Source organism: Megascapheus bottae, chromosome 28, assembly GCF_031878675.1.
Source record: "Megascapheus bottae isolate mThoBot1 chromosome 28, mThoBot2.hap1, whole genome shotgun sequence".
In the NCBI taxonomy this organism is placed as follows: domain Eukaryota; kingdom Metazoa; phylum Chordata; class Mammalia; order Rodentia; family Geomyidae; genus Megascapheus; species Megascapheus bottae.
The window spans coordinates 2,859,816-2,874,267 of NC_143536.1; the positions used below are offsets into that span (position 1 = coordinate 2,859,816).

At 50.4% G+C, this 14,452-nt stretch overlaps 1 protein-coding gene across 8 annotated transcripts in view; it reads left to right on the forward strand.

Annotated features, from left to right (window-relative positions):
- Positions 1 to 14,452, forward strand: part of Pitpnm2 (phosphatidylinositol transfer protein membrane associated 2) — a 108,367-nt gene that overhangs the window by 69,661 nt on the left and 24,254 nt on the right. For all 8 annotated transcript variants that reach the window (XM_090319922.1, XM_090319927.1, XM_090319925.1 and 5 more), the window contains one exon: positions 8,416 to 8,592. In XM_090319922.1, the coding sequence (XP_090176048.1) occupies positions 8,515 to 8,592 (78 nt within the window). In that variant the 5' untranslated portion in view covers positions 8,416 to 8,514. The remainder of the gene's footprint in view (positions 1 to 8,415; positions 8,593 to 14,452) is intronic.

Genomic DNA, 14,452 nt, shown 5'->3' on the forward strand with positions numbered 1-14,452 from the left:
GAGGTGGGAGGTCACCTCTCAACTCATCACCATGGGGCTCTAGTCCTGCCCCTGCCTCCATGGGGCAAGCATACCCTGTACGCGCCTTGCCTGCTTCTCCATGGTTCATGATTCAGGACCGGCAGATGCTTTCTCTTACTTTTCTTCCCTAGCCTCCCCAGCTGTTCTCAGCTCAGATGAGTGTAGAGCTTCAGAATGGGACATTGTTAGCCCAGATAAGTTCTTGTTAGTAGGTTGCACTTAATTCAGGAGGTCCAGATCTCAAAGTTAAAATGGCCCTTGGTCTGGTGAAAACAAAGGGAAGCAGGCTGGATCTAGCATCCCTCAGGGCAGAGGAACCCTTCTTTGTCCACCCAGGAGGACGAGTGCCAGGCAGGTCATCTGTTTTCTATCTGTGGTCTATCAGGGGAAAAATATACAATCTTAACCTCCTGGACTTGGCAGGAATTCCTGGCAGAAAAACTGACCCATACCATGAGCGCAGCCTCCAAGTGAGCTGGCCTGGTGAGCACATGGCCTGCTCAGGTAAGGACTTTGTGAAAGCCCAGCACAGAGCTGTGAAGCAGCTCTAAACAGAGAAGGTGATATGCTTACATCACCTCTGCTCCCTGCCAGTACTGCCTAAAAGTTGGCTAAGTGTTAAGTCCTCCCCAGACTAGTACACCAAAGCCATGTTACACACGTAAGTTGTCTGCTTGCCCTTTCCCTGAAACCACAGCTGTGACCCAACACCATTGCTATAATCACCAGATAGGGCTCTCAGAGGATCAGGACAGCTCAGGGCCAGGCAGTGAGCTAGGACCCAGAGGGAGGTTAGTGCCACAGAAATACCCTAGGGAGATAAACCAGCAGGGCCCGGGTGTGAACACTGCCAAAAGGCACCACTCTTGCTGCCTTCTCTGTTTTCCTCCCTGCTTTTACTCATATCTAACGTGTGTGTGTGTGTGTGTGTGTGTGTGTGTGTGTGTGTGTGTGTGTGTGTGTGTGTGTTTGATTAACATATCAGGGGAGTTGCAGTTCTCTACACTGTGAGCTTCTGCTGGGGATTAAACAGAGGATCCCATGGCCCGAGCTGCCCTCAGAGCGGTCCAGGAACATGCAATTCTCAGCCAAGTCCACTGATGTGGGATTAGTTTACAAATTGGCATGCAGAATGGAACAATGTGTACACAGGAGCCCGCTGTTCCTACAGAGCTGCAGCAAGGTTCACCCAGACACTTTTGTTCAGTTCCAAGGATTATATTTGTTTAGCACCCAGCCTATGTGGTGCCAGGTATACAGTGAGTTTACTGAGTCTAGTGGCATTTGCCACCTCCTCAATGGAAGATTCATCTGAGGGTTTCAGGCTTCATGCAGGCGGTCCCAGAATACCTCCCCAGAACCACATTTCCCTGATGGTGACAGAACATGAGACCTCAGCCTTGTACCTGCCTTCAACCCCAACCAGGATCACATCACATCTTACCGGACTTCAAGGACATATTACACAGGGAAAAACCATGTAGCCGACTGGGAATTTGAGTCCTTTTTTCGCCCTGTAGTAGAGAAAAATGTATGTTAGGAAGAAAAAATTGGCTTAGCAAATGTGTAAACATGCCAACAATCAAAAGACGTGGCCCAACAAGTAAGAACTTGTGTGGTTGTAACAACTTTCACTGAATTCTCCTGTTGAGCAAAAAGGGGCTGTGTCACCCCAGGATGCCACAAGCCTGTGTGTGGCGCCTCCCACATTGGTTCCCTGGAGGAGGACACGGCTGCTGACCGCATCCTGGCTCTCCCTGCCAGTGAGGAGTTCACCACACACACTCCTTTTGTCCCCAAGTTTAAAAAGAACAAAGTTCCTGGGAAGTTTAAGCCAGGACGAGAGCACTGACGATCTGAGGATTCACCACAACCCCCTCTTCTGCCCCAGAGTTCTCCAAAGTGCAGTGAAGCAAACTATTAACACCCATATCTGTGGGAGCAGAGATGCCTGTAGCAGAATGGAAACCACAAGGAACCTCAGAAAGGCTTAGTAAAAAAAAAGGGGGGGAGGGAATTGGGGACCAAGATATGAGGAAGGGTATCAATGTATGTGAATTAATGCACTTTCTATCTGGCAAATAATGTAACCCTTCTATTAATTACAATACAAAATATATGAGAAAAAAAAAAAAACAACTCTTGAGCCTCAGGGTTTCAAATGCATGGCAGTAGTAAACAGCTGTGAAATGGGTGAGCCCAGGTCAGCCCAAAGGACATTTTTTAGAGACAAATAAAACTCAAAGTTGCTGATCCAAGAAGTTAGAAAAGTAAATGCATTCAAAGATGTATTTCAAGGGCCAGGTGTTTGGAGTGGTAGAGTACTTGCCTAGCATACATGAAGACCCAGGTTCGATTCCTTGGCACCACATACATAGAAAAAAAAAAAAACCAGAAGTAGTGCTGAAGCTCAAGTGGTAGAGCTCTAGCCTTGAGAAAGTCCAAGGACAGTGCTCAGGCCCAGAGCTCAAGCCCAGGACTGGCAAAAAAATAAAAAATTAAAAAAAAAAAACAAACAAACCAACAAAAAACACTTATAATACTAGCTACTCAGGAGAGTGAGATCTGAAGATCATAGTTCAAAGCCATCCCTGGCAATACAAAGCCTTGAGACTCTTATCTCCAATTAATCACTAGAAAATGGGAAGTGGGGCTGTGGCTCAAGGGTAGGGCGGTAGCCTTGAGCTGAAGAGCTCAAGGACAGCACCAAGGCCCAGGGGGTAGGGTGGTAGCCTTGAGCTGAAGAGCGCAGGGACAGCACCGAGGCCAGAGTTCAAGCCCCATGACCAAAAAACAAAGAAAACAAAGCAGAAGCCAGGCACCTGTGACTCATGCCCATAATCCTAGCTCCTGAGTAGGCTGAAATCTGAGGATTGCTATTCATAGCCAGACTGGGCAAGAAAGTCCATGAGACTCCAATTAACCACCAGAAAACAGGAAATGGTGCTGTGGTCCAAAGTGGTTGAATGCTAGCCTTGAGTAGTTCAAGTCCTATGACAAACAAGAGAAAAGAAAAGAAAAAGAACCAAACAGAATTTTATAATAGGAGCCCAGCAGTGGCTGAAGAATTAGTATGTATAAGCCAAATGTGGGAAAAATTGCGTATAATACAAAGCTAGAAAGAAAGGAAGCCATCAACCATATGGTGAAGAGAGTCTAATATTCATCTCATGAAGAGGTCAAGAAAGAGAAGAAAACCAAGCCAGAATCTGCATGTGGGTGTCAGCTCTTAAAGATGGCTGATAATTCTCTTGGGTTTAGAGTAAGTTCTAGCCTAGCCCACACTTGACTCAAGTGATGGCAAGCCTTTGACCTTGACTCCTCCTGCTTGGTCAGTTAGCCCTGCCTGAGGATTGTGGATGATCAGTTCTTGAGGAGTGAGCAATCCTCCAGTTTGAGCTTTAAGACTCCCAGACAGAGCCCTTTCCCTGCACTGTGTAACTCGAGTGTACCATTTGCATTGCTGTCTGTGAGAATGGCAGCGCTTGGTGCAGCTGAACTAGGCCATCCAGCTAGTTCTGATGCCATTCGGCTGACCAGTGGTTTCTTCCTTTAAGTGTTCTTTCTTTCCTCCTTACCTCCTTGGAGAGAGGGGTGGTCTCCATCATCAGTTGGAAGTTTTTATGGGACAGTGAAAGGAAGTTAATAGCTCTGTAAAGTAGAGCCAGTCACCTGGGAAATTGTCCCCTGGCGTGTTGTGTTCCTGGCAGCCAGGGGAGGCCTGGCAGTATTGGCCATAGTGCTCAGAGCAAGAGACTGGAGTGAAGTTGCTCCAGTACTGTGAGTGTGCCTGTCCTGCATTCCCTGGGGACAATGGCTGGACCTTGGGGTCTGTGCAGTTTCTGGATCCCGCTCTGCTCCCTCAGGTTGAATGTTGAGCTGCCCTGCACCTTTGCTTACCTAACAATTCATTGGCCAGGAAATGAGGGTTCTGGTACCATTCTACCCTGGCTGGCCGTGTGGCCTTGTCAAGTGACTCAAGCTCTCTGGGCTTTCCTCTTCCTCCTTTGCCTTGATTCTCCTTAGTGTCCATGTTGTGATTGCCCCACAGTGTTTGAGAAACTATGCTGCATGCTCAGTAATGGTGGGATCTCTGAGGGTGTCTGGGGTGCCCGGCCTTCTGGGCCTCACTGGGGTCCAAGCTTGCCTCTCCCTACCCCACCTCATCAGAAATAGACTAAAGCAGCCCCAGCCACCCCATGCCCACCACTGTGCCATGGAGTACAGCCTCCAGCCGTCATGTGAGTCAGATGTTCATGCCCCTGCACGTACCTTTGGGGGAAGTGAGTCTAGCTCAGAAAGAGTTGAGTCAGATGTGTCAGGGAGCAGGGCAGGCGGGACAGAGTGGTGCACTATTCTTAGAGAACAGCTAACAGAGCAGTTGGGAATTAGTGCTCTCACTGTTGAGCTGTCTGGAGAAGGGAGTTGAAGGCACTACCAAGCAGCCCTTTGTAAGCACCTACTAAATGCAGCTAGCCCCTGCTGTGACAGCATGCTGCCTTTTCTGTGTTCCTCCGGCCGGGCACCTGCCCTCCTGCCCCAGGCACAAGGAAGGAAGGCCGTCTACAGTTAACAAGTGACGTGGTCTAGGGAGCGGGGCTCAGGAAGGGACCAGGGGCTCAGAGGGCATGACTTTGAACTGAGGCCTAGATGATGATGGGGATACTTAATAGCACACCACAACATCAGCTCAACATCAGGAGTGACAGAGAAATGGCATCGGGGGCCAGGAGGATGGCCTAGTAGTAGAGTGCTCGCCTAGCATACAGAAGCCCTGGGTTCAATTCCTCGGTACCACATACACAGAAGAAAACCAGAAGTGGTGCTGTGGTTCAAGGGGCAGAGTGTTAGCCTTGAGTAAAAAGTGTCCAAGGATAGTGCCCAGGCACTGGGTTCAGTCTCAAGACAGGCCAAAAAAAAAGGAGAAGAAGAAACGGCATCGAGTAGCCAGGATGCAGTGGTGAAGGAAATGTGGTTCTGAGCAGGGGGGCTGGGGCCACAGGCACCAGGACAGAGCCCCACACAGAGCCCTGCCTGGGGCGGGGAAGGAGAGCTGGGAGAGGGGCCGCCTAGGAATCTCAGCAGCTCTGGCCCTGTCAGAATTTTGGTTTTCTAATTGTGGCAGTATCTACAATAACCTACTAACCTACAGTTCACCTGGCCCAGTACATTTTTTATGAATAATTCCGTGGCACTGATCACCATTTACCTTCAGAATGGAGCTCTAGTCATTAAACAAGGGCTCCATACCCCACCTCCTCCATTCTGCCCCCTGCTCTTGACTGCTCAGGCATCTTTTGCCATGGAATCATCCCATATTTGACCTTTAGGAACTGATTTTTTTTTCTTTTTTGTTGTGTTTTTGTTTCTCACTGTGTATTCTGGGCTGGCCTTGAACTCACAATCCCTCTGCTTCAGCCTCCCCCGTGCTGGGATTACAGGCCTGCACTGCAAATCTGGTTTGGACTCGTATTTTTCACTTAGCTTAGTACCCTCAAGGCTCATCCATTTGGTCGCTTGTATCAGTACTTTCTTTTTAAGACTGAAGATTATTTTCTGTCAGGCTTTAATGACTCTTGTCATAGTACCGGAGGCCCCCTAAGGACTCTATCTTGGTTCCCAGTACCCTCAGTTCCCATCTTTTCCTCTGGGTCCTAGCAGGTGCGGAGTGAGCATTTGCTACAGGCATGAAGTTCAGACTGGCTGGTGGTCTCCAGAGGCTTGGGAGGGGGTAGTTCCGGCAAGGTCCCTGCTCCATGATGTGGCTCTTGGTCAAGCTTTTCCTGCCCTCGTCCTCAGTCAAGGCTGCAGTGCTGGCAGCCACTCCAGGAAGGAGTCATAAACCATACCCCTGATGCGCTGCTGTCCTTGGACAGGGCTGATCTGGGGGTGGAGGCGTCACAAGTGAAATTCCCCGCAGAGTCTCACACCCCTGTGGTGGCCCTAGGTGGCTGCTAGGCCATGGGGTCTGGTGACAAGTCCTGCAGTGGCTTGGCAGTCACCCTGGTGTGACACTCCAGGCACATAGTGCTGAGATTTACAGCCTTCTGAGACCTCCAACAACTGGGCTTTGGGGCTCACTGAGTCTGCCGCTTTACCACGCAGGGCAGGGAGGGCTGGGCCTGCAGCAAGGCCAGGGCTCTGATCTCTGCTCAGTACCTCCTTCATTTTCCTGCCCTGCCCAGGAAAGTGGAGAAGCTGGAAGAGAGAATCCCAGCCTCAGTGAACTTCTTTGTAAGGTAAAGGTTTTTAGAGCTAGTCTGGGAGCCCAGCCCAGAGACTGCCAGGTAAAGGCGGAGCTGCTTTGGGATAGGGCCAGAGGATGCCGTGGGATGTGGCCTCTTGGGTCCAGAGACTGCTCATTCAGAGCATCCCAGGCCTAGGGCTGCTCTTTCCTGTGCCCTGCAGGTGGCCTCTCTTGCTTCCCTTCATCCCCGCACTCAGAGGGACTGAGGGGCAGCCATGGGGCTGCCTTCTTTACCCTGTTGGGTCCCTGCTTGGGGAGCAGAGGGCCAAGGAGGGGCCCTCCTGACAGCAGGAAAGTTCTCATGCACATGAGTCGCTGCATCCCGAGGATCCCTCTTTCCCAGTACCACTTTCCCCATGTCTGCCAAAGCCAAGGTGCCTGCTGGCCTAGCTTCAAGCAGCTTCCATACTGAATAGAGTGCAGCTGAACTGCCTTTGGACAGCTTCCATTCTCCAATTCTTCACAGCCTCACTCTAAGTCCCACCCCTGACATCAAGCTTTACCTAATCCAGACAAATTCTCCCTCATCCCTTCCTCTCTCCTTCCCTCCCTCCCTCACCCCTCCTAGTCAGAGTGTCTCCAGGGACAGTTCTCCTCCCTGTTAGCTCCCTGGGCCCCTAGAGCCAAACCTCAAAGTCTTTCCCACTGGCTCCACTCTTCCCCTATGACACCCACTCAGGAAGACCGCTGTGCTCCAGGCCCAGGAAGAAACTGATTTCATGTAAACCAGAGCCAGAGATGAGACATGTGTCTTACATCCTTACAGCCAGGCATGGTTCGTGTTGACGGTCACATTGACATGGCATACCCCTAAACCTAAGCGCTGATCCAGGAGAGTTTTGGTAAATACACTACTTGATGTTGTTAGAGACCCATTAGGGATGTTTACCTGCCCTGTGTACGTCAGGGCCTCTGTGCCCTCCCTGGAGTGGGCTTTCTAATATACACCCTACCTGTGCTGGGAATCGTATGGAAGCTGATCATAAGCCAGCAGTACTCATACAGAGCCCCGGCCACTGGGCCATGGATCATGCAGGAGCAGTGTCTTCCTGATGGGAGGAGGCCTCAAGCACCGAGTATGTACGGTTATCTTTTGAATTTGATAGCATTAAATGCAAACCTTCATCAAGTATAGCCTTTGTCATCTTAAGAAGAGGTTGTGCCTGGCATGGTAATGAAGGGCTGTAATCCCAGCACACCAGAGACAGGCAGCACGATCACAAGCTTCAGAATGGTGTGGGCTGCGTAGACGCTGGGTTGGTTGGGTTTTCTGGTACTGGTATAGAGGCATGAATTTAGAGCCTTGCGTTTGTGTTTGGCTTTTTTACTCAAGGCTAGCACTCTACCACTTGAGCTACTGCTCCACTTCTGGCTTTTTGCTAGTTGAGGATAAGAGTCTCAGAGCTTTCCTTCCTGGGCTGGCTTTGAACAGCAGTCCTCAGATCACATCCTCCTGAGTAGCTGAGATTCAGGCATCAAGCACCATTGCCTAGTTGACACCCTGTCTTGAAAGAGAAAAAAAAAAAAAGAGTTGGTTGGGGTGGAGGAAAAAAAAAGAGTTGGTCTGAGCACTCTGCTGGATTATCTGATTTAATCTCATCTACCTCTAAGACATCACTGGAAACTCTGTTTGGGTAGAACGGGAACCAAGCTTAAGCTGTCCTGCGCCAGCGAGTGGTGATGCTGCCTCAGGCAGGCTCCACGCTGGCTGAGACTGTCCTGCCTCTGTTTCATTGCCCTGCCTTCTTCCTCAGCGCCACGGGGGAACTGAGGCTGTGTCTTGTTGGGATTGTAAGGCCAGAGCGCAGTGCCCTTCCCCCAAAGTGAGGCGAGCTGACCACCCTTTCCTTCCCAGAGGCTGTGAGGACTGGAGAGCTCTCAGTTCTGCCCGCAGCCCCTCAAGATTGCTTAGCAAACACGGAAACAGCAGAGGCTAGAGAAGTGAGGAATTTGCTGGAGGCCACACCGTTCAGAACCAGCATTCTAGCCTCCGGTCTAGACTGGAGCGTTCCCCTTTCCCTTGCTATAAGCCCCAGCCAGCCTTCGAGGAATGGGACTGTGACTCCTATGTTTCAATCTCTCTGCCTGCCTCTCTCTCTCTCTCTCTCTCTCTCTCTGCCTGCCCTTCCCCCCTCTCCCTTTTTCAGGGGTCCTTGGTGAATCCTACCATGGTTATTTAAGGAACCTTGCCTAGAAGTCCCCACACAAGCGCAGTTCCCCAGCGCCAGGCAGGCGTGAACTCCAAGATGATTATAAAGGAATACCGGATCCCCCTGCCCATGACGGTGGAGGAGTACCGCATCGCCCAGCTCTACATGATACAGGTGAGTGCGGGGCGGCGCTGCAGGCACCTCTGGTTTCTGGTGAGAGCTGTCTTCCTGGCTTCATTCGTCCACCTCTTCCCTGTGCCTTCCTGTGGTGTGAGATGGGGGGGTGTTGCTGTCTTTTCTTGTATGTACACGAATCTCATCATGCACAGCGCTCCCCCTCCCCACCCGCGGCCTGATCTAAACTTGATTACCTCTGCGCTTGCACCTTTACATACCATCAGTGTAGACCCATCACACTCCACTTCAAGGACAGGGAGGTGTGATGCGGAGAGGTCATAACTTCTCCGGAGCACATAGCCTATGCCCACAGTCACAGCAGTGTGAAGTGTGGCTCATTTACTGTCACACTGAGTTTGAGGGGGTCAGACTCTCTGAGGAGCCAGAGATCCTCTTCTGGAAACATTGCTAGTCTCGCTCCTCAGTGCTGGCCAGCCAAGAGCATGGGCTTTGCCGCTGGAATGCGGCCGCCTCATTATGTACTTCCTGCCCAACCCGATGGCTTTCGCCATACCAAGGGCCACAGGGCCTCCCACACTGATTTTGACCATGACTCCTGTGGGCATATTGGAGCCTACCTTGGGTCAGCTTCCTGCTTACTGCCCCCAGCTATGGCCTCACACGGACCCTTGAAGGCTCAGGGTGTTGGACAGGGAGCCACAGCTGGCAGCTGAATTCTCCTTGTGGGCTCATAGCTTCAGCCCAGATCAGGGAGATGTGAGTCCCCAGCTGCGGTCTGAGAGGGGCTTGAAGGAACTGCCCGGGTTTCGCCAAGCTCCCGCATGGGACACCTATCTGAGAAGAGAACAGGAGGTGCCCTCAGCCTCTCTGAGGGCCTGTTGGCTTTGAGCTGCTTCAGAAGCGCCACTCAATTTCCTCTTGAACCACTTACCCCCTAATTATTTCTGGAGAGTAGGAAGAGGAAGAGGCTTAAATCAGGCCCTAGCTCTGAGCACTCTGGAAATAGCTCAGCCTGTTCAAGAACCAGATTCATCTGAAAGGCTGTCATTTGCCCTGTTGTGGCTTCTCAATTCCCATCTCAGCAATGAGCCCCTGATCAGAGCAGAAGAGCCACACCTGGCCTCCACTGTGCTGAAGGCCTCAGGCCCCACTCTCTGATTAGGAACCTGAGTGTGGACAGTTAGGGTCCAGGAGGACAGATGTCCTGCCTCTGGGATGGGTCATCCCAAAGCTTTTCTTGAGCATAGACTCCTCTGTCTCTGGGCTTCTCCATCCAGACACCTGCCATTTCCACAACCTGAGTCCTCCTGCCCCTGCTGAAGGGAGCTGCTGAATGATCACAAGAGCATCATGGCTCGTGCGATGCTCAGACCTTCATGTGCTCTGCAGTCCAGCAGACCAACATGTGCAGCATCTTTTGGTAACTCTTGGCCTGTGAATTAGGATTCTGGCAGACAGAAATGTCTCCCACCTTTCAGATCATCGGCATCAAGCCTGCCAGGTCCAGTGGGGGGGTCCCTTCCACGTGAACTGAGCCAGAGCGACCTCTGAGTGTCACCTAGATTCCTCTGCTGCTCTGAGCTTCCAGGTCTTTCCCTGTACTTCCGGTGAGCAAGCATGCGTGCACTCCCCAGTCAGGTGTCACCAGGAACCATGCTCCATGCTGTGTGCTAGCATGCCCGGAGGAAGTGGAGACGTGTGTGGAACACGCCATCCATTTCCTGGGAGATGCTTGGCAACACTGCCAAGAGAGGCTCACAGGGCTCAGCCAGGACCCTGGACAGCTCCCCTTTCCTCCTCAGCAGCGCCAAGACAGTGGCCTGTCTGCTGACCCAGGTCACCCAGGTCTGCCTACGGATCAGTTGACAGGGACAGAAAGCACTACTTCCTCCTCCATGGCCTGCCTGAGCTCTGGCTGTGCTAGGGAAGGCTACCCCCTCCATCTTATATCCATGGAGACCTTAGGTCAAGCAGCTCCTGGAGATACCCCTGGGGATGCCAGTTCCTATTGACAGTGGTTTAGTTTTTACCACACAGTTCCCAGGCAGTGCTATGTGGGTCACGCAGACCAGGAGCTATCCTAGCTGTGCTGTTACCAACTATGGTCCCCTCACTGCTGAGTCCCCCATGGGATGCCTGAAGGACATCAGCTGCTGTAGTCTTTGCGAGAACCTGCAGAGTTAGTGCTGGGTGTTGTTCTTTTCAGACCCTTACGGATGAGGAGGCTCAGAGATGTCAGGGAGCTCTTCAGAGGTGCACAGCTGACCCAGTGAGGCCATTCCTTGTCTGGAGACATAGCTGGCCCTTTCCATGCTTGGAGCACACTTGAGAATCTCTTACCTTCTCTGAAGTCACAGCTTTAAGGGTTGGAGCAGGAAATTCTCTACCCTCACTTTCCTTCCCCAGTCTTATTCCTTTTCCCCCAGACTCACACCCATATCCATACCCGCACACAACTTGAGTCCCCTTGTGGATGGCCAGGCTGGAGTGTTGTGATTAACTGAGAGTTGCCACCTCTGGAACAATCCTGTAGCTGCAGGTGTGCCTGTTAAGGACAATGCTGAGCACATGATGCTCCCAGAGGCAGCTAAAGCTTAGTCCTGGGCCATGGTTGACTAATGATTAGTTGACTAATGCCCCGACTAGAAATTCAGAGCCGTATGTGGAGCATGGTTTATTTGGAACGAAGGTATTTGTATATATACTTCGGTTTTTTTGTTGTTGTTGTGTTGTCAGGCTTGCGCTTGGGCTTGGGGCCTGAGCACTGTCCTTGGTCTTTTTCAAGGCTAGAGCTCTACAACTTGAGCCACAGCATCACTCCTGGCTTTTTTCTATGCATGTGATACTGGGGAATCGAACTCAGGTCTTCATCCATGCTAGGCAAGCACTCTACCTCTAGGCTAAACTCCCAGCCCTATACTTTGTTTTCTTTAAGTCTCATAGCCCAGCCTGGCCCAGAGCGTGTTGTGTAGCCCAGGCTGGCCTCACATTCACAGACCTCCTGCATCTGCCTCCTGAGTGCTGCGATTTCAGATGTATACCAGGCTCAACACATGTAATTAGTTAAGGATTTGAGAGATCATCTTGGATTTAGAATAGGTCCTAAATTAAATGACAGTTGTTACTGTAGAAGGGCAAAAAGGAACACAGGAAGACCAGAGGAAGAGATAGGAGGAAGATTGTCACCAACAGAGAAACCAAAGATTGCTGGGAGCTCCCAGAAGCAAAAGAGGCAAGGAAGAGTCCTGGCTAGAGCCCTGTGATGGTGGCTTAGTGAGAGGCTCACTTTTCCAAGAAGCACCTGGAGATAGCTCAGGCCTAGGCCTGCCTTAATAAGTGAGGACTTTCGTGTACTCGCCGCCCCCGCAACACCCCATGATGCCAAAGTGGAAGGGCATTCCCTTGCTTTGCCCTCCTCCCAGCTGTCCATATCCTCCATACTCAAGAGAGTCTTGAAAGTCTTCATCCCACTCCAAAGCAACTGGGATTCGTTTTCTTACAGCCCAGAGGCTGAAAATCAAGATTTGGGCAGGCTGTGAGGGTGGTAAGCTCCTTCCTTGTCTCTGCCAGCTGCTGGCAGCTCCAGACATCCTGTGGCTTATGGCACAGGATCACAGGATCACAGCTGAGGCTCTAGGTGGATATCAGTTCAGGGGGTTGCACAAATTAGTAGCTATCCTCATTTTAGCTGATGATCTTTTTCCGGTCTGAGAAGGAATTGGCCACAGAATTGAGTTGAATATCCATTTCTTTCTTTTTCTTTTGTGGAGTTTGAACTTGGGCTGAGGACTGTCCCTGAGTTCTTTTTGCTTAAGACTAGCACTCTACCTCCCACTTTGAACCACTTCCAATTTTCTGGTGGTTAATTGGAGATAAGAGTTTTCACAGACTCTCCCAAGCTGGCTTAGAACCATGATCCTCAGATCTCTGCTTCCTGAATAGCTCGGATTACAGGCATGAGCCACCAGAGCCCAGGGCTAGAATCCATTTATTTCAGCAACAGATACTATCTGCTCTGGTCTGGTGACTTTTCCTTGAGGCAGTTAAGGGTGTATAGTCTGAGCAGGTCCCAGAGTCAAACAGGTGCAAAGACTAGCTCTGCTGTATAAAGTTGTACAACTAGGGACAAGTTACTGTTGTCTAGATTCTATCATCTTATGTGCAGATTGGGGTCAGTCCTGCCTTGCTCTGGAGGTAACACAGGAAGTAAAGAAGACCATGCACAGCCGTGGAATGAAGCCATTGAGAGAAATAGGAATGTAGATAGATTCCAGACTCAGGAGCTGTGAATCTGGTCCACAATCTAGGAGTTTGGGGTATGGGGTGCTGTCGGACCCCATCACTGGCCTCTACCAAGGCCCTTTTATCTCATTTTATCCAATCACCATGGGCCCTGGTACCGGAGCACATCCTGTGCCCTACAGAGGTTGTACACTGAGAGCTGTCGTGAGCGCATTCACATCTGTGCACAGAGGTGTGTGCTCACGGACACAGCTGCTGTTAAAGAGCTGACCGAAGGTGGCCTTGGCTATGCCATCATGTTGCCGTGGGAACAGATGCTGGGCTTAAAGTCAGCAGTGCTTCAAATGTAGGGTCTTTGCATAAGCAGGAAACTGACATTTTGGACACTGGGAAGGACACTGGTATCAGAGACACTTAAAAGGTAATCCAGGGGATCCACATTTGACACCCCCCCCCCGTTTTTTTTGGTTCTGGGGCTTCAACCTGGGAATTGTGCCTTAACTTTTTCGCCCAAGCTTAGTGGTCTACCACTCAAGTTATAGCTGCACCGCCAGCTTATTTGGGGATAGTTGGAGATAAGTGTGTCATAGCCTTTTCTGCTCTGAATGGCTTCAAACCACCATCCTCAGATCTCAGTTTCCTGAGTAGCTAGGATTACAGGGGTAGCTTCCTCATAGTTTCTTTTTAATTTTGATGACTAAAACAATTGTCTCATCCAAAGTCATAAAGATGTATATGCTGTTTTCTTCTGAGGGTTTTGCATTTAGTTCATCTGTCCTTTGGAGATTTTGTGGTCCTCTGTGCTGCCAGGGGGTCCTGCCAAAATCCTGCTGCTTTCCCTACTGTGCTGGCCCTCTGGCTTGGTGCCTCCACTTGCTTCCTATCCCTGGCATTATGTTTAAACATTGTATTCAGTCTTTGCCCCTGGAGTCTGTTCAGAGACAGCTTCTGTACACTCCTTTTCTACCTTGCCCTAAAGAGCCCTGAGTCCAGGAGGACAGTTAGCACTTGTGCACGTATTCACACATGTGCACACACACGCATCACACACACATGCACACATACATGCAAATGAGCATGAGCCAGGGACATCCTTGAGTCATGCTCTCTGATAATCATACACACTCCCTCCTGGGAACAGGAAGCCTGCCTCATTCTGTGAGCTGGCTGCCTCTGTCAGCTGTAAAGTAGATGTCAGGGTAATGGTCAGGAGGAGGTAGGGCTCATCTGAGAGTCTGAGTCACACTTAGTGGCCAGAGTCGGGCTTGCTGGATCCAGTAGGGCTGTGCAGGCTGACACTTGGAGGGGCTGGGAGATGAGTAGCTGGGGATGGGCAGCAGAGCCTATCTTCAGAACCCAGCATCCAGACCAGGGACTGATGCTGGACAGAGAAATAGGCAATAGTTGGGAGTTCAGTATATAGGTTTTCACCTCTGGTTAAATTTATTTGTGTTTGCTCTTTCAGTTGCTGTTGTTAATACAAATGACTTCTTCATTTCCTACTTGCATTGATTTTGTATCCTGAAACTTTGCTGAGTTCATTTACTAGAGATTATAGATTTGGGAACTATTCCTTTGAGTTTTTAATATAAATTAAGATTATGTCATCAGTAAACTGAGATTGTTTTACTTCTTCTTTTTTTTTTTTTTTGTG